The sequence below is a fragment of the Phacochoerus africanus genome, chromosome 1 (genome assembly GCF_016906955.1).
Source record: "Phacochoerus africanus isolate WHEZ1 chromosome 1, ROS_Pafr_v1, whole genome shotgun sequence".
Classification (NCBI taxonomy): domain Eukaryota; kingdom Metazoa; phylum Chordata; class Mammalia; order Artiodactyla; family Suidae; genus Phacochoerus; species Phacochoerus africanus.
This window is the reverse complement of record NC_062544.1, coordinates 171140084-171165546: the sequence shown is the minus strand read 5'-3', so window position 1 is coordinate 171165546 and position 25463 is coordinate 171140084. Positions and strand designations below refer to the sequence as shown.

Sequence of the window (25463 nt, the reverse complement as noted above, 5' to 3'; positions counted from 1 at the left end):
TAGGCATATTTACATTTTAAAAATCACTGCTCTTACACATTTTGCCTAGTTATCACATTGTTTCTTTTTATTTAACTCATGTTTACCTTACATAGGCAACAGAAGACATTCTACAAGTCTTGATAGAGGATGGGTGATGTAACCCTCTTCCCACCGTATCTTCAACCAATTTCCATTTTTCTTCAAGACAGAGTTCAGATCTGGGTGTTACTAGTTGCTATTCTAAAGCCTAGGGAAAAGGCACTAAGGACTGTAAAGAAAATGACTTAGCTAGACTCAAAAAAAAAAAAAAAAAAAAAACCTGAACTATGCTTTCCCTTCTGATTGTTAAACTGTCTATATTGGTTAAGAGAGAGGCTCTTACTTTATTTCTCTTCAGATTTTGGGATGTTAGTATGACTTTTTCAGGGATTCTGGAGGTTGTGGGTAAAGAAGGTCAATAATATAAACTGGCTCCTCTTTGCTCTGCCCCAGCACAGAACACATCACAGAGCTATTAATAGTTCAGCAACACTGAGGCACAACAACTGGACCACAAGGTACAAGAAGCAGTTTAAGGTCCACGAGTAGTGTAGTAAGACTCAAGTGCTAGCTGGGAGGAGGCAGGGGTGGAGTGAGATGGGTGAATATTAGCACTGGTTGAATTAAGAAGCCATTAAAAATCATTACTTGACAATTTTTACAACATAAAATTTTCTAAATACAAACTATCATATAAAGTGCTCTGGCACAGATTCAATTCCAGAAAGGAAGGGTTCCTTTCACACTAGTATAATAAAGTTTATTTTCATAATGCTGCAGAAGTAAACCCCCAAACTTTACAACTCCTCGTTTCTCTCAAGATTTTTGTCTTATTATTAAATATCAAATCATGTTTTAAAATTTTGTAGGGTTTTTTTTTTTTTTTTCATTTTGGTCATACCCAAGGCATATGGTAGTTCCCGGGCCAGTGATCGAATGTGAGCCGCAGATATGACCTAAGCCATAGCTGTAGCTAGGCTTGATCATTAACCCACTGCACCACAGTGGGCACTTCTGTAGGCTATTTTTTAAAATCTAAATGAGTTAAGATTATGACAATGATAAAATGCCAACCAAGTCCCAAACTAATAACATTCAAAATAGCTATCACCAACTGGGATCCTGCTATGTTTTCATGGTGGTAAAGGCTGATCAACAGCTGTCATTATCTTAGCGTCATATATAAATAATGCGCTAAATATTCTGAAAGCATATTTGTCTTGCATATTTTGATGCTGAGGTATAAAGCCAAGTTTCACCAACTTTTTTTTTTATTAATGTAACAAATAATTTCTTCCACAATAGCAACTATGGTAAAAACTCCAATAACATTAGCCAAGCTGCTGCCATGTTCTATGATTTTCTAATTATTATAGTGCATAGACATTTAAAAACTATACAACAAAACCAATTTGTAAGCGAATATGTAATACATTTTGAAATGTTAGGAATATAATAAAACCACATTCCAAATAGTTTAACTTTCCCTTTTCATATATTTTTCTTTTTTACATTCAAGCTTTCCACTAATTTTTTCACTAGACCATTAAATCTTAGATTTAAATACGGCCAAAGACAAAATAATATTGAAACAGGTGTCAACAAAATAGTTGAGTTTTATCAGTGACCAAGTCACTTAAAGCTATTCTCCAAAAGACAAGTTATTCACCCAAAGCAAACACAGGAAAGGTTAGAATTAAATCAGATTCTTCATGGGACTATCCAAGGCTCAAGTTTAGAAGGTCTAAACATCAAAAGGTTCATGGTATCATTAGTGGAATGTCTGTTGCTGAAGAAAGACCCTACATAGGCTCAAGCGGGGTGTTCAACTTGCAAAAGATAGGAAATATGGACTGGTACAAATCAAGTTAATGTTTTTAAGTCTTAGGCAGAGATAACAAAATGTTATTACACTTAAATAATAACCTCTAAGTAACCTCTAGCTTAAACTGTATTGACTCTTGCCACCATATGATCTTAGCTTAATGGCTCTATAGCCTTAACTAAAAGGATAAGGCATTTAATCAATTTTCTGCAGTGACTTATTAGACTAACTTCATCTCAGCAAGAGACTACAGTATGTTCCACCTTGAGGCTGTCACAATCATGATCATTACTAGACATGTATTTCAACAAATATTCTCGGACAACTATAGGTTGTGCTAAGTGTTTGGTGGACCCAATGTTGAATTATCTCATAACTTTTTTATAAGTCTTCCTTAAATCCCTTTACTCCCACCAGGTCTATCATTTCTATTCCTATATGGAAGCTGAAGTATGTTATGATTGTTGTTATGTGATGACTTTTCTACATCATGGTCCTATTTCTGCTAAATTACTCTTACAGTCTTTATCAATTTAAGTTTAAAAAAAAAACTATCTTCTTAGAACTCTGGAAAGATATTAAATTCACTGAATAAAAAACTTTTCAATTTTGTTCATCAAATATAGTAAAATTCTGGTATATGATGTTAGACAAGTTAAACTATTAGACAAGTGTCACTATTCACCTAATATTAACGTTGTAAAGACGTTCAACTAAACTTTCTTCGGTGAGGGGAGTATCAATTATCCTAAAAATGGTAAATGACCTATTATTCGTGTGACTCTAAACTGCATCCCCTAGGAAATGTGAGAGTCAAAAACAAAAAATTAGATTGACAACTGTTAAATGTAATGTTAATAGGTATGTTGGGCAATAAATTCAAACTTTTTAACTTACATCTGCTTAGTTTTTTATTAAGTATAAAGGCCCAGTTAATCAACTCATTAAATTGGTCAAGGCAGGACACTTGAACTACATAACAGGATTTAAAAAGCAGTTGGTCTTTTAGTAGTTCTCTGGTAATCACACACACGCACACACACATACACACAAACTGGTAGAGTACTCTGGATATAGGATCTCTCCCCATAATCTTATATAATGCACTGTTCACAATCTGCAATATTTTGAAAACTATATAAACTGGACATGACCAAATTAGAGATGTCTGATAAACTCTTATAAAGTATTTGGGAACTTTAGCTACAATCTGAAAAGATCAACTTTTAAACTATAAAAAAGGAAAATTCATATAAAATCACAACAGATTTAACAGACATCTTTGGGAAAAAAAAACAAATTTTAACTCATTTTCTACTTTTTCAAATATGACAAAGAAAAAAAGGTACAAATAGTAATGTCTGCATTTTTTTTTTTAAATTAACTGAATGGATTTGGGGAAGAAAAAAAGCTATACAGTGTTATTGCACTCCACGAATGTGCAGAATTCCAAAATGTGCCAGCACTGAAAAACTGTCTTGCACTGAGGTTTTCCAAGAGGTACAACGAGCCTGCCAAGAAAGCATCTGGTCTGTACTAACAGCTTGCTGTCTTCAGTACAGGCCTTCATAACGTCAGTCCCGCTGCTCTTGCAAAAATCCCTTAATGTCTGAAAGATAGACAGAAAAAAAGAATATAAAGAATATTTTATTTCAAAATTCACTCTTGTAAAATCAACTCATTGATCAGAAAAGAACTGAGAACATCTCTGCTAAACAAAATTAACTTACACCCCTCTGTGTTCACGTACATTTGCTTATAAATCTTCTATCTTGAGCAGGTAAAAAGAATTTGTGTAGTTTTAGGGACTAGTTATTTTTGGGTTTTTTTTGTTTGTTTTGGCCATGCCGGCAGCATCTGAAGTTCCCAAGCCAGGGATCAAACCCGAGCCGTAGCAGCAACTTGAGCCACAGCAGGTTAACCCACCTTAACCTGCTGAGCCACCAGGGAACCCCAGGAACTAGTTATTTGAAGGTAAGAAGAGAATACATATGTACAAAGCATTATATATGAACTTTCACCATTAGGAGTTCCCGTTGTGGCTCAGCAGATTAAGAACCCAACAAGTATCCATGAGCATGCAGGTTTAATCCCTGGCCTTGCTCACTGGGCTAAGGATCCAGCATTGCTGCAAGTTGCAGCACAGGCCACAGATGCAGCTGGATCTGGCGTTGCTGTGGCTGTGGCATAAGCTGGTAGCTGCAGCTCTGATTCGACCCTTAGCCCGAGAATTTCCATATGCCAAGGGTGAGGCCCTAAAAAAGAAAAAAAAAAAAGATGTTATAGACCCAATTATTACACCCTAAACATAAAATTACTTTAAAGCACAACCTTACTTTACTTTGGCAGGTCCAAACTCTCTTGGGCACTTAGATATTTTAATGAAGAAAATATCCATCTGTTAAATCTTAAGTTGTAAACTCAACTGACAATATATGTAATATCTATTATATAAACATATATATACACACATACATACTAATATAGGTAATATCTTTCTGATTCATGAGAATTAACTGATACCCATCCATAATTATTGTATTTTTAAACTACTTACAAAAGAGTTTTCGGTGCTGATAGGTGGGGCTATGATCGATGATGTGGAATTGAATCCATATGCACATTGAGCTTCATTTCATTGTCAAGAATCTGAACAAGCTGTTGCATGGATGGAAGGTGACCGGATTCCAGCTTAGACCACACAGGTACATCTACAAAAATAAAGCGTACCACCCCCTCCAAATTAAAGATGATTCTATAATAAACATTCTACAAATATGTATTGTCTAGGCACACAGCTAGAAATACAAAAGAATTAAGTTCCTTGCTTTAGGCAGTTTACATTAGAGGAGGGGCAATACCAAAGGACTTATACAAACAGCTACAAAAATCACATTTTTATAATAAGAATTAAAACTAGAAGATGCTATGAGAGGGACACAGAGAACCTGGGAAGGAATCTTTGTACTTACTACTATTAAAAGTGAGAAATACTAAAATTGAGATATTATTATTAAACATGAAAGCTGAAATATAGAAGAATGGTACAAGGGAAGCTAGAGAGGTTGGCAGGGACTAGATCAGGGATCAACCAACTATAAAGGGTCAGAGAGTAAAAGCCTTTTCAGCTCAGGAAGTTAAATGTTAAGTAGTCTGTTCCAGCTACTTAACATTCATTGTAGCCTGAAAAGAGTAAGAGACAATACAGAAATGAATGGGCATGGCTATGTTCCAATAAAACTTTATTTACAAAGAAGGCAACAGGGGATATGATCCATAATGCCATGGTTTGCTCATGGCTAGGCTACATCACGCAAGGCCTTTTGACCATGTTAAATGTTCTCGTCTTTACCTTGGGAACGAAATAAAGCCATTTAATAAATCTGAAGCCGTGAAGGAACAAGACGAAATGTGTCTTTAAAAAAATTCTTTTAGGAGTTCCCATCATGGCTCAGCGGAAAACGAATCTGACTAGTATCCACAGGACGCAGGTTTGATCCCTGGCCTTACTCGATGAGTTAAGGATCCAGCGTTGCTCTGAGCTGTGGTGCAGGCCGGCAGCTGCAGCTACAGCTCCAATTCGACCCTTAGACTGGGAACCTCCATATGCCGCAGGTAAGGCCCTAAAAAAAATTTTTTTTTAATAAATAAATAAATAAAAAGCCTTTTAAGCAGTTTGGAGAAGATTTCAGCAAATTTTCTAGTAGTTTTCCACTGTGGTACAACGGGATAGGCAGCATCTCTGTAGCCCTGAGACACAGGTTTGATCCTGGCCCCAGCACAAGTGGTTTAAAGATCTGCATTGCCACAGCTACAGTGTAGGTCACAACTGCAGCTTGGATCTGAGCCCTGGCCTGGGAACTCCATAGGCCTTGAGATGGCCAAAAAAGAAAAATAAAAGCCAGCAGCAGCAGCTAGATAGTAAATATTTTAGGCTTTACAGACCAAGAGGCAAAAGCAAGGATATGATATAGGTACTTATATAACCAGAGAGATAAATGTCCACAAATTTTTCATTGATGAAACTCAAAACTCTAGGATGAATACTGAAATCTGAATTTCATATAATTTCCATGTCAAGAACAGTCTTTGATTTTTTAACCATTACAAAAGGTAAAGCCATTATTAGCTAATAAGTCATATATTGCCAACCTCTGATTTAGAGAGTATGTTAGCGGATAACAAGATAATTGTGGCTTGGATTAGAGTGGTTAGCAATGAAGATAAACAGAAACAGGTTTTTGAAAACTGTAAAAGGTAGAACTGACAAAATTTGCTACTTCATTAGATACGGAGAGCAAGGAAGAAAGTCATGTTATCCTAGGTTTCTTACATGGGCAACTGGGTAGGGTGATAATGGCGCCATTAAGTAAGTGAGAAATGCCAGAAAGGTGCAAACTGGAGTATAAAAGAATTGCAGGAAACTGGGGTAATCAACAGTTTGGGAGTAAGTTGGTAATGTTTAAGATCCCCAGATATGCGGGAGTTCCCGTCCTGGCACAGTGGTTAATGAATCCGACTAGGAACCATGAGGTTGTGGGTTTGATCCCTGACCTTTCTCAGTGGGTTAAGGATCCGGCGTTGCCGTGAGCTGTGGTGTAGGTTGCAGATGCGGCTCGGATCCTGCGTTGCTGTGGCTCTGGTGTAGGCCGGTGGCTACAGCTCCAATTCAACCCCTAGCCTGGGAACCTCCATATGCTGCGGGAGCGGCCCAAGAAATAGCAAAAAAAAGACAAAAAAAAATTTAAAAAAAAAAAGATCCCCAGATATGAATACCTAGAAGAGAGATCTAGAGCTCTCCAGAACTATACATTTAAGGATGCTCACAGAGATATTACTCTAAAGCCATGGGAGTAGCAGAGGACCACATAAAGAGGTAATTTAGCATAGTATGAAAAACAACAAAGCCTGATGCTTGTAATAAATCATTTAAAATTTATCACAGAATGAAAATTATTCAGAACCCACCATTCAAAGTTATCTCAAATGCACCTGTTGACATACACTGGTTCTCAATCATGTTGCTCAAGAAGAAGACCATCATACATGCATAGACCTAAAAGAAAATACAATTAAAATAAAACAGGTAAAGCCAATTTGAAATCAAAACAGCATGACATGTTAAGACACAGTGATCTTCTTAATATACAGTCAAACTTTTACCTAATAATTGCCCTTGGAATGGATAACCAATTAGATCCTGCTGTATAGCACTGGGAACTATATCTAGTCACTCATGATCGAGCATGATAATGTGCAAAAAAAGAATGCATATATACATGTATGTGTAACTGGGTCACCTTGCTATACAGTAGAAAATTGCAGAACACTGTAAACCAGCTATAATGGAAAAAATAAAAACAATTATAAAAAAATAAACTACATTAAGTTTCTAAACAAACTATTACTGCTATTCCATATGTACAGAACAAGAAAACTGCAACTTTATAGGTCTATACATTCTAAAGAATTTGTTATTCCTAATGTAAAGATAAAATTTCTAGAAATCATATAATAGCCTTAATAAGTTAAAAGAATACCAGCATAAGAAGGGTTTGTTTCAGCATTTTTATAATATAATGTATGAATTCACAAGAGAGTAGTGATGCAATGATCAGCAAGTACATGTATTCAATATAACCTGTCCATGTTCCAAACAAATCATTTTAGGAACTCCCTGGTGGTTCAGCAGGTTAATGACCCCATGTTATCACTGCTGTAGCTTGGGTTCAATTCCTGGTCCTGGAACTTCCACTTGCCACAGGTGCAACCACACACACACACAAAAAAACAACCCAGATCATTTTAATTCAAACTTAAAAAAAAGTAGTTTAGAAAGCACTAGCATATTAAATTACTTTATTCACCTTTTGAAGGCAAATCTGTACCCTCCCAAGAGATTAGAAGCTCCTGTTGGACAGAAAGGTTTTAACCTAACAAAATCACCTGACTAAAAGCTGGATAGTGAGGATGTCAATTCATATCAAGCTGTTTCAGAAAAACCCATCAAAATGCCTATAGTAGATAAGAAGGAGCTTGCCACCAGCTCCACTCAAGCTAGGTGGGCTTTGACTTCATAGTTTTCCTAGCATTTACATACAAAGTCTAATTTCATGAGAACAATACACAAGGAAGTATCACGAAAGCTACAATTTTCAAGTAACGTCTTCCACAGTAGATCAACAATGTTACATGTCTACCGAAGTAAAATGCGCCAAAGATAATTTAGAATCAACAGAATTAACAAACATGGCACAAAATATTATCAATAAGTAGTTAATTCCCAATTCTTATTCCTATCCAAATCAATGTTTCATTAATAACAGGGTAGACACACACTTCAATTAGAGGTAGCACCTGAGGATGTTTATGTTAAGAAGTCTTTCCTCTTATGAAAATAAGTGGTTCTCTAAGAAAAAGAAGTACAGCTATAACAGGAATTGGCTAAAAGTAGTCTCAGCCTAGAACTAAAGGGCAAGATCAGATAGAGGATTCCAAAAAAGAATACTTCTTAGAAGGAAACCTAAGCAAGCTCACTCAAAAGAGAAATAAAAATTAGTTCCATTTCTCACAGCTGCAACGTAGAACCTCCAGAAAAAGACGATTTTAAGTAAAATAGCCAAATGATCTAAAAAGAATGTATGCTGCAGCAAGACCCTAAAAAGAAAAAAAAGAAATAGCACCAGATTCTTACGTATATTTATGACTGTTTCAGGCAATTTGCTTCAGATTCCTCATGAACAGAAAAACCAAAGAACAAATAATAAAAACACAGTTGTTGTTTAATTTATTTTTTGGCCATGCCTGTAGCACATGGAAAATCCTGGGCCAGGGATCAACCCAAGCCACAGCAGTGACTTGAGCTGCTGCAGTGACAAAGCCAGATGCTAATCCACTTTTTTTTAAGGGAACTCCAAGAAAAACAGAGTTTTGACAAGAATAAATAGGTGAAAATCCTATTTTTAATATGAATAAACCCATTAATACCTACATTAGTTGTTACAAAGGGCCTACATTACATATATATTATGTTTTGCTGGATGATTTGGCCCAAGTTATATAATCAAAATCAGGTATTAAATTCTATTGTGCCTAGGTTCTACTAAAGTAACACCTCCCTATTCTTCAAACAATAAAAAGGCAAGACCCAATCATTTTTAATATATAGATATAAAGACTAAGGCCAAAGGAGGTTAAACACTTTGCCCAGAGATTAAAAAAAAAAAAAAAAAAAGGTGGTTTAGGAGTTCCCATTGTGGCACAGCAGAAACAAATCTGACTAGTATCCATGAGGATCCATGAGGATGTGGGTTGGATCCCTGGCCTCACACAGTGGGTCAGGGATCTGGCATTGCCATGAGTTGTGGTGTAGGTCGCAGATCCGGCTCAGATCTGGCACTACTGTGGCTGTGGCACAGGCCAGCAGCTATAGTTCCAATTCAACTCCTAGCCTGGGAACTCCCATATGCCATGGGTATGGCTCTAAAAAACAAAACAAAAATAGTGGTTTAAATTGAAATAATAGAGCAAAAAGCATCTAAAAAAAAAAGAAAAATCCATTAAAATACTTCATTGACAGCCTAAAAACCTAGAGCTATCAAAGCTATTAAGTTACATACCTTATTTTCTTGGCCCCATTGCCAGATACTAGGAGCTTGCATGCCGAAAAAAGCAAAAGGATCTTTGCCAACGATTATTAAGCCTATTAATACTAGCTTGAAGACTGACAGGAAAGATGCTATATGTCTATCAAAAGAAAAGAAAGACACAACATTGTAAATCAACTATAATAAAAAAATAAAAATTCAAGTAAAAAAGACAGAGTTTCATCAGAAGCTTCAATTTCTCAAGTTTATGTGTACAGATGTTTTCTAAACACCAAATCTAAAAGTTGCTAATTATACTGTGAAAGAGATAGTAAAGTTTACCATGTAGCTTTAAAACAAAAATGTTCAAGATCTTTTAAAACAATCAAAAGTTTATAAAATTATATAGCCTTGGCCTTTAAAAATACCGTTATTTTAACAGTACAGAATTTTATAACATTGACCTTCTATAAAAATGTAAGAGTTCTTGGAACTCCTGTTGTGGAGCAAAAACACATCCAACTAGTATCCATGAGGATGTGGGTTTGATCTCCGGCCTCGCTCAGTGGGTTGGGGATCCAGCTTTGCTGTGAGCTGTGGTGTAGGTCGCAGATATGGCTCAGACTCCGAGTTGCTGTGGTTGTGGCTGTGGTGTAGGCCAGCAGCTATAGTTCTAATTCAACCCCTAGCCTGGAAACTTCCATATGCCATGGGTACCACCAAAAAAAAAAAAAGAGTTCTTGATCTATGTTCCTATTAATAAAAATTACATAAGAAAACACATCTTTAGAAGAGCTGCCATCTCTGAAATGATCTTCTTTTCCTTCTTACACAAAAACTCTATATTTGGATCAAATAAACTTATTATAAAACTGTTCCCTAAAAATTAAGAAATTATAATAACTAAGGAAAGTTAATTGAACCAATTCACAAAAGTAAAAAAATAAAAATTCACCTAAAGTCCTTTATAAGGTACTGATATTTACTTACCTATATATCGGTTGAGGGAGGTAATTCTCTCCTTCAATGCGGATGTCTGGGTACCGCTGGCTAATAACCCGCATGTACTCCTCAAACACCCGCCTATAACCTCAGGAAACACTGCAGAAAAATAAAAGTACTTCCATTAGGTGGCTTAGAATTATGCCTAGATTTTTTAGTTATACAAGGCCTAAAAATCATTAACAAGATAAAAATGTTTCTCAAGAAGTGTCACAAATTAATAATGATTGATGCTGGATACATGAAGGTTTCTTCACAAATTTCACGTATTTAAGTTCCTTCCCTTTAGGTAAATCCTTTTATTAGGACATTAAACTTCATAGATTTGGGTTATTGTTGGACAGAAGCAAATACCTATTCATGTAAGTCACTATATTATAAGCTCTCAAATCAATGTAACATTTTTGAGGAGGGGTTCAATAACTGTATAAGTACTGAAATGAAAACAACTCATTTATCTGGAATAGGGACTTTCAAAACTGGGGCCTCAGAAGCTTAAAAAAATACCAAGGCAAGAGACATGACATTCTGTTTCTTATTTCCACTCTGCCCTTATTGGGCAAATATGCCTACTCAATAATTAAAGAAACTTCAAAAATTCTTGGGAGTTCCCGTCGTGACTCAGTATTACCAAACCCAACTAGCATCCATGAGGGCTCAGGTTCGATCCCTGGCCTTGCTCAGTGGGTTAAGGATTCAGTGTTGCCATGAGCTGTGGTGTAGTTCACAGACATGGCTTGGATCCCAGGTTGCTATGGCTGTGGCGTAGCCTGGGAACTTCCATACGCCACTGGTGCAGCCCTAAAAAGACCAAAAAAAAAACAAAACTTAGATCCTTTCTGACTCTAAAATTTGATTGTACTTTGCAAAGGAAAACAAAGATTGAGAAGATAATTTTCAGCAATATGACAGTAATCCACATCACTACTGCAGAAATTAAGTCAACAGAATCAAATCATCTTCATTAAAATCTCTGAACTAAACTGTGGTTTATATGATAAAATGTTGCCCCACTAAGAAAAGGGAGATATGCTACCAGAGGACAAACATAAGAGGGGAAAAGGGCACTGAAAACTTTAAGATACTGATGAAAGAAACTGAAGACACAAATAAATGAAAACATACCTCATGTTCATAGTATGTGGAAGAATTTATATTGTTAAAATGTCCATACCATCCAAAGCAAATTGTAGATTCAATGCAATCCCTACCAAAATTCCAAAACATTTTTCATAGAAATGGAACAATCCTAAAATTTGTATAGAACCAGAAAGGACCCTCAAATAGCCAAAGCAATCTTAAGAAAGAAGAACAAAGTTGGAGGCACTATGCTTATTTCAAACTATTTCAAAGCTACAGCATCAAATCAGATCAATGGGACAGAATCCAGAAATAAACCCACATATATATGGTCAATTAATTTATAACAAAGGAGCCAAGAATTACAATGGGGAATGGAGAGTCTCTAATAAATAGTGTTAGGAAAACTGGACATGTGAAGAACGAAAATGGACCACTATCTTACACCATACAGAAAAATCCACTCAAAATCTTTAAAGGGGAGTTCCTGTCATGGCACAGCAGAAACGAATCTGATTAGGAACGATAAGGCTGAGGGCTCGAACCCTGGCCTCGCTCAGTGGGTTAAGGATCCTCGTTGCGGTGAGATGTGGTGTAGGTTGCAGACACGGCTCGGATCGGGCATTGCTGTGGCTCTGGTGTAGGCCACAGCCGTAGCTCTGATTAGACCTAGCCTGGGAACCTTCGTATGCTGTTCATGGGTGTGGCCCTAAAAAGGACAAAAAGACAAAAAAAAAACTTTTAAAGAGTGGAACAGAAGACCTGAAACCATAAAACTCCTAGAAGAAAACAGAGGGAGTTAAGCTCCTTGACAGTGGTCCTGACAATGATTTTTTGGAATAGATACCAAAAGCAAAGTCATCAAAAGCAAAGGCATCAAAAGCAAAAATAAACATCAAACTAAAAAGCTTCTGCACAGTAAAGGAAACCAGTAATAAAATGAAAAGGCTGCCTAAAGAATAGGATAAAGAAAATATTTGCAAATGGATAGAATATGATGGAAGATAATATAAGAAAACAAATGTGTGTATAAATAAAACTGGGTCACTTTTCTGTACAGCAGAAATTTACACAACACTGTTAATCAGCATACTTTTAAAAAAAATCTGAAAAAATATATTTGCAAATGTAACCTCTGATTAGGGCGTTAATATTAAAACTATGTAAGAAACTCATACAACTCAACAGCCAAAAAATTAATAATCTAATTTTAAAACGGGCAAAGGAAACTGAACATTTTCCCAAAGATGACATACAAATGGCCAGCAGGTAAATGAAAAGGTGCTCAATATCACTAATCTACAGGGAAATGCAAATCAAAACCACAATGAGTTATCACCACATACCAGTTAGGATGTCTATCATTAAAAAGAAAATATAAAACAATGAAGGTACCACTTGGCAGGAGGGAGCAGGATCAGTAATTAAGTTATAGTAGAGTGAAACCTGCTTTGTCAATCACACTGTCATTAAGGAAAAAAAATACCAAGGACCACCACCAACCCAAGGGAATAGCATCAAGTTTATAACTGATAGGGAGAACCAGTCCAAATATTAGTAGATCTCAAAACTCACTTTAAAAAAAAAAAAAAAAAAAAAAGAGCAAAAGAGAAATTCACCACCACTTTTTTCTTTTTCTTTATAGGGTCACACCTGTGGCATATGCATGTTCCCAGGCTAGGGGTCGATTCAAAGCAGCTATTGGCCTATGCCACAGCCACAGCCTGAGCTGCATCTTAAGCCTACACCACAGTTTGCAGCAATGCAGGATCCTTAACCCACTGAGCCAGGCCAGGGATCGAACCTGCGTCCTCATGGATACTAATCAGGTTCTTAACCCACTGAACCACAACAGGAACTCCTCACCACTCATTCTTTATAAGTAATACCACCTCTACACATAGAATGAAAATTTCACAGAAGATAGTCTTTTTTGTTTTGTTTTTTGTTTTTTTGCCTTTTCTAGGGCCACTCCCTCGGCATATGGAGGTTCCCAGGCTAGGGGTCTAATTGGAGCTGTAGCCGCCGGCCTACACCAGAGCCACAGCAACTCGGGATCTGAGCTGCATCTGCAACCCACACCACAGCTCATGGCAACGCCGGATCCTTAACCCACTGAGCGAGGTCAGGGATCGAACCCGCAACCTAATGGTTCCTAGTCGAATTTGTTATCCACTGAGCCATAATGGGAACTCCAAGATATAGTCTTTTTAAGAAAAGTATGAAGTTTTGGCAAAGGGAAACAAATTTCTATTAACTACTTAAAAGAACTTAAGAATCTCCAGGCTTATCTTTACTAAACACTCACTTTGTCAAATATTTTATTATTACTGTTGTTAGATTCATCAAGTATTAGATTTTGTCACAACTTTCCATATAAGAAATTCTTAGGAATTTCCTTGTGGTACAGTGGGTTAGGGATCTGTGGCATGAGTTTTATCCCTGGCCAGGGAACTTCCACATGCTGCAGGTGTGGCCAAAAAAAAAAAAAAAAAAAAAGACAAAATCTCAGATATTTAATGATATGAAATAAATATTTGTGATTTCTCCTTTTAGCACCTCTTGAACTCACCTTCCCCTTTTACTTACGATAACCTACCCCCCAACTGTCCTCTCACCCACACCTAGGATTGGATCCTGTTTATACAGTAAGACCCAAGTCCTTGCCAATACCTGATGTTCCAGAATTGCAAACCTGTCACAAGAAGGCTTTAGTTCACTCTCTAAAACTGAAAAACTGCTATTTTAAAAAGTAATTATCTCCAGAGAGGTGAACTTTTAATCAAAGCTGCTGTGGGTAGAGAAGAGCGGTAATCTTTGAAAAGGACTGAGGAAAGGAGATAAATTACTCTTCAAAGAAAAGGTGAAGACACATTTTACTGAGAAAAGTACAGATGTGAGCCAAAGGAAAAGTGAATGATGTCTTCTCAGATCTTCCAGTTTTCTATTTCAGCCCATCTTGAGGCACTGTTGCATTCCTGCCTTTGGACCTTCAGATTCTATACTATTTACTGTTACTATTAGTAATTTTACTTCTATTACTTTTAGCAATTTTAAACGGATTTCCAAATGTGATGTTCAAACCAGTTCAAACTAGTTCTCTACTACTTGCATTCTAAGAATTTCAACTAATATTTCCCCCATGCTATATCCAGAAAAATCAGGAAGATATTTTGTAAATACCGTACTTTCTGTCAACAGTACTGACCAATCCAATAGTTCAATGATCACTGAAAGCTGCATTTTTAGACGTAATCTTCATTTCTCCTTGCTGTTTAGTAGATGAAGTAGTAATAGACATTCGTCTGGTCTATCACATGTTCTAAATGTTTTGAGCAATAAAATCTGAACAAGGTGCTTTATAAACACCAGCACAGCAAGTTAAAGACCCTGCCCCCACCCCTATAACTTCATATGGTGCAGATGCGGCCAAAAAAAAAAAAAATTAAGTTGCAAAACAGCACTAAATAGGTATGCGCTTATCACGTTCAGAAACTGTATTATATGAAATCAAGTGATTTCCATTCCAGCTGACTGATCACTCTTGGAGCATTGCAGTTGCCACCGTGATAAAAACACATACACAGGAGTTCCCTGGTAGCTTAGCAGTTAAGGATCTGGCATTTCACTGCTGTGGCGTGGGTTCAATCCCTGGCCTGAGAACTTTTGCATGCTGCAGGTGCAGCCAAAAAAAAAAAAAAAAAACCCAAACAAACAAAAATTAGAAAAGACCTGAATAGTATCACTAATAGATAGCATTCATGGATACGACAATTTTTTCCCTCTAGAAACACCTTGGAGAGACCAGAGGACATTTACAACTGACCATATACATTAGCTCAAAAAGAAAGCTCACTAAGAATGTCACCAGCCACCTCAGTAAACAAAGGATGCTGCAGCCATCAAGCCATGAGCCACTGAAGATATCCCCTAACTGTGCACCCCTGAGATTTAGGATGGAGAAAAACAGAATACTGGGCCTACAGTCAAGGTACATATGAAAGCAATGATTTCAATAAGCCCAAACCCTGGCATCTTGCCATATATAGAAAAGCAGTAAATTCATTAACTTAAGATGTCTGATTTTAATTAACAATAACCATTTGATGTTCTGTTTTTTTAGGTTTTTTTTTGTTTTTTTTTTTGCAAAAAATCCTATTTGTCCTGGCTCCTCCCTGTCAGAGTTGAGGGGCTATCCCCTGGATTACTCCTCAGTATGTCCACCAAATAAAACCTAACAGCAAATGTCACATTCTCTATTTACAGTGTAATAAACCAGAAAATTTTAAAAACCCAACCCACATAAGATCTTCTTAGAAGGAGCATTAACTAGTTCAACTATGTCAAATTTTTATTTATTTTTTGCCTTTTAGGGCTGCACCTGCAGCATATGGAAGTTACTAGGCTAGGGGTCAAATTGGAGCTGTAGCTGCTGGCCTATGCCACAGCCACAGCAACTTGGGATCCAAGCCAGATCTGTGACCTATACCACAGCTCATGGCAATGCCGGATCCTTAACCCACTGAGCAAGGGCAGGGATCAAACCCTCATCCTCATGGATACTAGTCGGGTTTGTTACTGCTGAGCCACAACAGGAACGCCATAATTTTAAATGTGATAACCACTGACATAATCATAATAGTTTCTGTCTATGATTTTATGAAAATAACTGGACAAATACACAAGATATTTGAGAACAGTCATAACAAAGTAATTTTATGAAAAATTAGGACCAACAAAAATGTTAAAAGTTTCAGTGGTTTAAATAAAGAATACTCATCTTATGGAATACTATGCCTACTAATACAGAATAGTAGTTACTGATATGAAATGGTACTGATATGTAAAATGATGCAGGGGAAGCAAATTTCAAAAAAGAGCATACAACTATGTACTCATTAATATAAAATTATGTAACATAGTATGTGCCTGTGTAAAGAGTCTGAAGGAGGTGCTTCAAAATGTTGAGTTAGAAGTATTTTTTACTTTCTTCCACGTACATCTTTATTTTTACAACATACTATTTTCAAAGCCAGAAAGCTATTTAAGCTGAAAGTCAGTAGTAAATAAAGTTTTCAAAGATTTACTGAAGTTCTATAACAGCATTAAAGACAATACAAATAAGAGTTCCCTTTGTGGTTAGCAGTTAATGAACCTGACTAGGATCCATGAGCATGCAGGTTTGATCCCTGGCCTCACTAAGTGAGTTAAGGATCTGGTGTTGCCATGAGCTGTGGTGTAGGTCACAGATGTGGCTTGGATCCTGAGTTGCTGTGGCGGAGGCTGGCAGTGTAGCTCCGATTCGACCCCTAGCCTGGGAACCTCCACATGCCTTGGGTGCGGCCCTAAAACAGCAAAAAAAAAAAAAAAAAAAAAAGACCATACAAATAAAATTACAACAATGAGCACTTGAAAAATGGAAGTATTATGTACACTATCCTAGGTGGGGTTTTTTGTTTTTTCTTTTTATAGCCGCACCTGCAGCATAGGTAAGTTCCAAGGCTAGGGGTGGAACTGTAGCTGCAGCTGCTGGTCTATGCCACAGCTTGCACATGGCAACTTGGGACCCTTAACCCACTGAGCAAGGATCCCACCGCATCCTAACAAAGACAGCATTGGATCCTTAACCTGCTGAGCCACAATGGGAACTCCTGGGCTAGATGTTTTTAACTGATTATCTGACTCCAGTTCTCTTCACCATGTGACCCCCTTCCTCTCCCCACTCCCCATGCTGAGTCAGGCTTCATTTTCATATGTCCTTTCTTTGGCTAGTAAAGTTCATTCTCTGTATCTCCTCATGGAGTTCCCGATACCCTTCAAAATTTCATTTCCTCCTTTGCAAAGTCTTCCAACTCTCCCTGAATGGGTCATATTTCTTCAGTCTGGGTTTTTAAGACCTCTTTCAGAACACTCAGAACAGAATGTTTTACTGTAAGATTGTTTACATGTCTGTCTCTCACACCAGAAGACTGGTTTTCAAAAGTTGCTGTTAAAAAAAATTCCTATCTTCCTAAAATTGGACAAAAAGGGAAAACAAGCAGTATGAAAAAAGGGGCATAAAACACAAGGACTTGATTATCAGCAGTGACAAGATTTCTTCCTCACCAACCCCAGGCTGCATCCTAGTTAAGGTAAAGGTAAAATCATGTGAAAACACGATTTCCCCTTCTGAAATTCAGGGAAGGTGACAATCAAATGAACCAGAGGAGGAGTTCCAGCTATGGCACAGTGGGTTAAAAATCCAACAGTAGTAGGTCAGGTCCCTTAGGAGTCAGGGTTTCAATCCCTGGCCTGGTGCAGTGGGTTAAAGGATCCAGCACTGCCACAAGTGGCGTAGGTCACAGCTGTGGCTCAGATTCCCCTGGCCTGGGAATTTCCATACACCCTGGGTGAGGCCATTAAACAAAATAAAAGAGCCAGAGGGCTCCAATTACACTTTTTTTTTTTTTGTATTTCTGTCCGTTTTTGGGCTGCACCCACGGCATGTGGAGATTCCCAAACTAGGGGTCTAATCAGAGCTGTAGCCTCTGGCCTAAGCCACAGCAATGCCAGATCCAAGCAGAATCTACAACCTACACCACAGCTCATGGCAACTCAGAATCCTTAACCCATTAAGCAAGGACAGGGATTGAACCCGCAACCTCATGCTTCCTAGTCGGATTCGTTTCCACTACGCCACAATGGGAACTCCCAATTACATTTTTACATGGCAAAGATGGTAATGCAACATATATGTATGCCTTCAATTTTTCCTGTAAGCTTCCTAATAGTACCTCAGAATATTAGAGGTAATTGGCCAACCCCTCATTTTACAGATGAACAAGATAATTATTGAAGAGATTAAATAATTTCCAGAAAGTCATTCAGAAGATAGAAAGCAAACGGAATAAGAATGGAGGCCTCCAAACTGCTGGTTCAGTAAATGCTGTTTCCCAGTAACTATACTATTTAAAATTTATGAGGTTATTTACGAGGTTTCTAAGTAATATATTAAATTTGATTTCTACCACTTACCTTAATGACAAACTGTAAGAAAACAATGTTTCAAGTTTCTGTGAAATGAGATAAAACCTTTAAAACCATTCCTATTTCACTTACACCTAAAAGCTCTGAACTAAACTACTTCATTCATTATTAGAAGAAACAACTAGGAGTCCCCACTGCAATCGGGTTAAGAATCTGACTTCAGTGGCTTGGCTTGGGTTCAATCCCCAGCCTGGTACAGTGGGTTAAAGAATCTGGCATTGCCACAGTTGTGTAGGTCACACTGTGGCTCAGATTCAATCCCTGGCCCAGGAACTTCCACACACCACAGATTTAGCCAAAAACAAACAAACAAACAAAAACCAAACTATTATGTGCAAAGCATTTAGATACTACAGTTATTCATTGTTTAAATGGTTTTTTTTTTAAAAAAAAAAAAAAGGTGACAAAATTCTATTTAAACATCACAGAACTTTAAAAAATCTAACATAGTGGCAAGTACAGCAGCCATTTTATTTGTCTTATATAGCATTCTACTACTACTCTACTATCTGGATCAATTTATTACTCCTTTATTTCACTGATTCCAAGAAGTACATTCTTCCTACTTAGCTTTTTTTTTTTTTTTTTTTGGCTGTGCCAGCGGCAATATTAAAGTCCCTGGGCCAGAGACTGAACTGGTGCCAGAACAATGACCAGAGCCAATGCAGGAGCCTTAACTCACTAAGCCACCAAGGAACTCCTAGCATCTTTTAAAAATCAAGGTTTATTTCATCATTAGTGTATCACAGTTTAAATGGCTGTATTTTTTTCCCCTTCTGAGTGGTATATAAAATAATGGTACCTTACAATCAATCACATCTTAGTGTTGGAGAAATATAATAACTGCAATTTAACATTTTAGTTTGTTAACTGTGGGTAGTTTGAGGAGATGAAAATTTTTTTAAGATGTCCCCCAGCTACTGCGTTTTTCATTTTAAAAATTGAGGATTCTTCCCCTTCCTTCCAACCAACCCCCCCCCCCAAAAAAAAACCAAAAATGATCTCCTTTGTTTATCATTACAGTGAATGGCACATCATGAACTCAGGGGTCACTTTTGACACTTCTCACTCCGTGCAGCCTTTCTGGCCCCTCAAATAGGTAATCATCAAGAATGTTACATTTATCACAACAACGTCTTAACTGGGATTTCCTGGTGACTCAGTGGGTTAAGGATCCAGTGTTGCCACTGCAGCGGCTCAGGTTGCTACTGTGGCACAGGTTCAATCCCTGGCCCAGGAACTTCCATGTGCTGGGAGCATGCACTCCCCCCAACACCCTACAAGAGACCTCTTAAACCTGTCCCTATACTTCTACCACTACCTTTCTATTCCAGGTTCCACTATCTCTTGCCTGGGCATCCAAGAGTCTCGCTAAATGGTCCCCCACATCTATTTTTTGTTCCTTGTAATGTCTTTTCCACAACAATACTGACTTTTCCTTAACATGGCTGGCCAGACCTGCCAGGGTCTGTGCCACACTCTTTGGTCTTTAAGTTCAACAGCCTTGGCCTCAAGAAATTATGTTCTCTCCTACTACTCAGCCACTGAATGTATTACTCCCGTTGCTCAAACATGCTCTCTAAATACATTTTATCCTTCAAATCTCAGTTCTCTCAGTTCAAAGTTCATTTCCTCGTGGAAACCTTCCCTGATCCCCTTAGGTCTCTCTCATACCATATTACTTTCCTATAGTACTTAACAGTAATTCCATGTAATTGTCCATGGATTGATGACTGATGATGTTAAAGGCAACATCTATGAGAGCACCGAACTGAACTCCCAGCACCAAGCAAAATATCTGCAGAGTTGATGTTCAAATATTTATTGAACATATAAATATTGTCTAAGTAACTAACATGATCTCTTATTATAACCCAAAATTTCTCAGATTTCTTCAATTCAGTATTTTACTAATCTTAATCAGTATTAACATCAAAATCAGTCTTAGGTCTTTACTTCCTTGCCTCCACACCATGAAAGCAAAGGCTGAGTTGGTATAAATTTAAGTAAAAATCTATTTTTCTAGTTAGTGCTTCATTTACCTCTTAAAACTCCATTTATTTTATTTTATTTATTTATTTTTTTTTTTTTGTGCTATTTCTTGGGCCGCTCCCGCAGCATGTGGAGATTCCCAGGCTAGGGGTCCAATCGGAGCTGTAGCCACCGGCCTACTCCAGAGCCACAGCAACGCGGGATCCGAGCCGCTTCTGCAACCTACACCACAGCTCACGGCAACACCGGATCGTTAACCCACTGAGCAAGGGCAGGGACCGAACCCGCAACCTCATGGTTCCTAGTCGGATTCGTTAACCACCGCGCCACGACGGGAACTCCAAAACTCCATTTAGAACCTGGTTGTCCTCAAATTTATGGTTACTAAAGGGGAAACATGGCGGGGGGGGGGAGCAGGGGTTAATAAATTAGGGGGTTGGGACTGGCATATGCACACTACCATACAAAATGGATAGGGAGTTCCCACTATGGTGCAGTAGGTTAAGAATTCAGAGCTGCAGTGGGTTGAGGATCTGGCGTTGCCGTGAGCTGTGGTGTAGGTCGCAGATGCAGCTCGGATCCCACGTTGCTGTGGCTTTGGCATAGGCCAGTGGCTACAGCTCCGAATGGACCCCTAGCCTGGAAACCTCCATAGGCCGTGGGAGCAGCCCAAGAAATGGAAAAAAAAAAAAAAAAAAAGAATCCAGAGCTGTCTCTACAGCAGCCCGGAACAGTGGTATAAGGATCCAGCATTGTCACAGCTGTGGCTCAGATTTGATCCCTGCCCAGAAACTCCCATATGCCATGGCTGAGACAAAAATAAATAAATAAAAATAAAATAAAATGGATAGGCAACACGAACCTACTGTATAGCACAGGGTAACCTACTCAATACTGTGTAGTAACCTACATGGGAAAAGAAGCTGAAAAGGAACGGATATATGTATAAATGATTTACTTTACTGTACCCCTAAAACTAACACAACTTTGTACTCCACTAAAATTTATTCTTTAAAAAATAGGTTGTCCTAAAATTACAGCAGTGGATTCTTAAATTAGCAAAAATGGGATTCTGCTGTTCTGCTTACATTTTTAAATTTTAACTCTATTTAATCTACAATTGTCAATTATTTAAGTAAGTGTCAACCATTAAGAGCTGTAGCCAGTAATCTCTTAAAATTCCAACAACTGATAAAATGCTGTAAGTCTGATTACAGGTTAAATCACGTCTACGGGGAAAATAAAGCATGCATACAAACATACCAAATAATATCTGTAGAATACATTTACACATAAAAACTGCAATAAAGGAAAAGGACAAGGGAATTTTAAGCTCTGTGTAGAGAAAAGGTTTTTTTATGTTCAATGCTTAAATGTCCAAATAAGCAGTAAGTATAATTTTTCCCCAAATATGCAAAGTGTCATCAAACTTATCTAATTCAACTGCTCAATCAATTGACAGAAGAACCAAACACTCAGGTACATAAAGTAATACTGTGCATCTCTGTAGGCTTCACAAGGAGCCACATCTGTCTTGTTCACCATTTTATCTTTAGCTCTTGCTACAAGCAGGTCTTGAATGAGAACTTACTGAAAAAAATACTGAAGGCAGAATGTGAAAATTTGTCTTAAACTATTCTGTATGCTTGATCTCTATCCCTTCAATTCCATTTATATGTATTGTGCTGTTATTCTGTTCTATTAACAATTACAAAAGGGGCACAACAGATGATACAATGAGATAAAGTTAAATAAAGAGTACTCATGATAAATATAATAAGGGACAAAAATAACTGAAAGGAGTCGTTCCTGCTGTGGCACAATGGGTTAATGTAGTTTGTCTCTGTGGTGGCACCAGTTTGATGACCAGCCTGGTGCAAAGAGTTAAGGATCTGGTGTTGCCATAGCTGCAGTGTAGGTCTCAGCTGCAGCTAGGATTTAATCCCTGCCCTGGAAACTTCTGTATGTTGTGGGTGTGGCCATAAAAAAAACAGTAATTGAAAAGAAGGTAAAAACAGTTCTCTCCCTTGTTAAGGATGGTAATTAGTGAAAAGTTGCACTTTACAGCACTCAGATTTCAAATGGAATTTAAAGAATTTTCACATATTTATCAATTGTCTTAGCTTCCTCCTCTTTGCCAAACAAACTTGCAAATGAACACCCAAGAGATTCTACCAAAACCAGAAACCAAATATTCACTTTACTACACAGATTAATATCTGGGGGGAAGAAGTAACAAACAATAAACTAAATTAACCTGTATTTGGTAGGGCATAAAAATATTAATAAAGTTATTTCCCATCTACAGATTTTTTTAAGTGAAGCACTTTGTATGTAACATGCTCTCAGGATGATTATAAAACACTTTTATTAGTACAAGTTTGTACTTTTCTTTCTTTCTTGCCTTTTGTCCTTTTTAGGGCTGCACCTGCGGCATATGCAGGTTCCCAGGCTAGGGATCTAATCGGAGCTGTAGCCACCGGCCTACGCCAGAGCCACAGCAATGCCAGATCCAAGCCGTGTCTGCAACCTACACCACAGCTCATGGCAATGCCGGATCCTTAACCCACTGAGCGAGGCCAGGGATTGAACCTGCAACTTCATGGTTCCTAGTCGGATTCGTTTCCGCTTCGCCACAATGGGAACTCCCATGCTTTTCTAATTAAAGGAAAAAAAAAAGGGAAACAAAAACTAAGTATCAAAAGTTCAACTGAAATATTTAAGACTATTTTAAAAGTTTAATTTGAAGGACTGAATGCCCTTCCCTACATCTGCTTATACATTTCCAAAACTGTTATATACCTTACTGTGAGGTACATTCATTAAATTATTGTGACAAGTGTTCTAATTCAAGCACTTGTAAAAGAGTATTTTGGAAATGCACAAGTGAAACCAAAAAAATACAGAATAGAAAAATTACATAACTTGGAAAATGTGGTCTTTTTAAAATTACTTAAATCCAAAAATATCACACTTAATCCTTAACAGTATTTTTAGGTTGGTAAGATGACTGCCACTTTCTAATGGAAAAAAAAAATGCAGAGGAAAAAAATCAAAACGGTCAAGCCATAATTCCCATTTAGTATCATACATGATGATATATGCCAGGCACAGAGTAAACAGTACAGGGAATGAATTTTTTTCATTCAGAAAGAAATTGCAGGGTTTTTAGTTTTCACTCCAAAAATAAACACCATCCTATTTTCTGATTCTCTTCAAACGTTACTTAAATTGATTTAATTTTAAAGATTTGCTTAGACTCCAAAGATTAAGCAAAAAACTAGTTGGGTAAGTAGAAAATCTAAACTTTAGTACCCTTACATTAAAATGTGAAGTTTGGAGTTCCCGTCGTGGCGCAGTGGTTAACGAATCCGACTAGGAACCATGAGGTTGCGGGTTCGGTCCCTGCCCTTGCTCAGTGGGTTAAGGATCTGGCGTTGCCGTGAGCTGTGGTGTTGGTTGCAGACGCGGCTAGGATCCCGCGTTGCTGTGGCTCTGGCGTAGGCCGGTGGCTACAGCTCCGATTCAACCCCTAGCCTGGGAACCTCCATATGCCGCGGGAGCGGCCCAAGAAATAGCAACAACAACAACAAAAGGCAAAAATAAAATAAAATAAAATATGAAGTTTGAAAAAAGATGATTTTAAATACTTTATGGCCTCTAATCTGACCATCCTATACTGAAATAAAGTCATCTTTTGAGATACAGGTTCTAATTTCCACAATTTTACAATTTTGGTTTTTATTTTTAATCTGAGCCTTTCAAACCTTCTCCAACACCACTTACCTTAGCATATGCATTACTGCTCTGCTTCCAATACTTAACTAGGTAACAACAAAACCACTTACAGAACACCGTCGAAAACCGCCGGGTTGGGGGTGAAAGGGGTTGTTTCCTCTAATTTTCCGAATGTCCAAGAGATTTGAAAGGTAGAAAGAGATGCCAGAGCAGGGAACTCTCTGGAGGTGCGAGTAAGAGGAATGGGGGAGAAGACCCAGTTGTCTGGGAGCGAGCGGTACTCAGAAGAGCGAGGTGCTCCTTTGCAAAGACATTTTGGAAACTGCAAACGGAGAACGAGCCTCCCGGACCCATCCATGCTTATTAGCTGTCAGACCCTATTCCCTCACCCAACAGTCCACCCCGGCAGATCCTGGAGAAAAAGGCGTCGGTCGCTACCGGGTCCCCCCCACCCCCCCAACGACCTGAGTTAACCTTCACCAAACGGGGCAGCGACGCCACCTGGCAAAACCCGCGAAAGGCTAGGAGAAAAGTGAACCAAGTGACAAACGCTGGAAACTCCTGCGCCGACACTGCGCCGACTCATGCCCACCACCGCAGAAAGCCGGGTGGCCACGGCGTGACGCCGCCGCCCGGTGCCCCAAGCGTCCCCGCGTCTGCGCCTTTCAGCATTTAACCTTCTTGTGTCCTCTTTCTCCACTCCTCCCACTGTATAAAGCAAAAGAGAAGTGAGCGGTTGTGCTTGGAGGCAAGGAGGGCGGCCTGGCCATTTCCGAGAAGAGCTCGGGAGAGGGCAAGCAGCGGAAGGCTGCTGGCGCCGTTCTTCCGGACCAGGGACGGTTAAGTCCTCTGGGCCGTGAAGCAGGGGCCTCGAGTAGTGAAAGGCGCCGGGGAGAGGAACACCGGCGCGGCTGGGGCCCGGCACATATACTCACCATATCTGGAATTTGAGCAGCGGCCCCGTGGCGTACTGCATCTTTAATCTCTTGCCAGGCACGCCTCCCATGTTGGCCGAGGCATCGCTCCGGACCACCGCCGACGCCGCCACCAGGAAAAGTAGCAGAAGCCTCATCATAAACGTGCCAGCCACTTCAGCCGCCCTCACACTAAGACTGCAGCCAGCCCAAGGCCGAGCCGGAGCCGCGAGCTGCTCCCCACCGCGCAGGCGCGATCCGCCAAGGTCGGGTAGGGAA

The 25463-nt window shown here is 38.6% G+C and overlaps 1 protein-coding gene across 1 annotated transcript; it reads right to left on the bottom strand.

Annotated features, from left to right (window-relative positions):
• Positions 1 to 39: 39 nt before the first annotated feature.
• Positions 40 to 25463, bottom strand: SELENOT (selenoprotein T). The gene is made up of 6 exons (XM_047784651.1): positions 25206 to 25463; positions 10423 to 10533; positions 9466 to 9592; positions 6815 to 6902; positions 4404 to 4557; positions 40 to 3455 (listed from the first exon to the last, which is right to left on the bottom strand). Exons 1-5 carry the CDS (start codon positions 25343 to 25345, stop codon positions 4433 to 4435), a joined length of 591 nt encoding a protein of 196 aa, XP_047640607.1. The 5' UTR covers positions 25346 to 25463; the 3' UTR covers positions 40 to 3455; positions 4404 to 4432.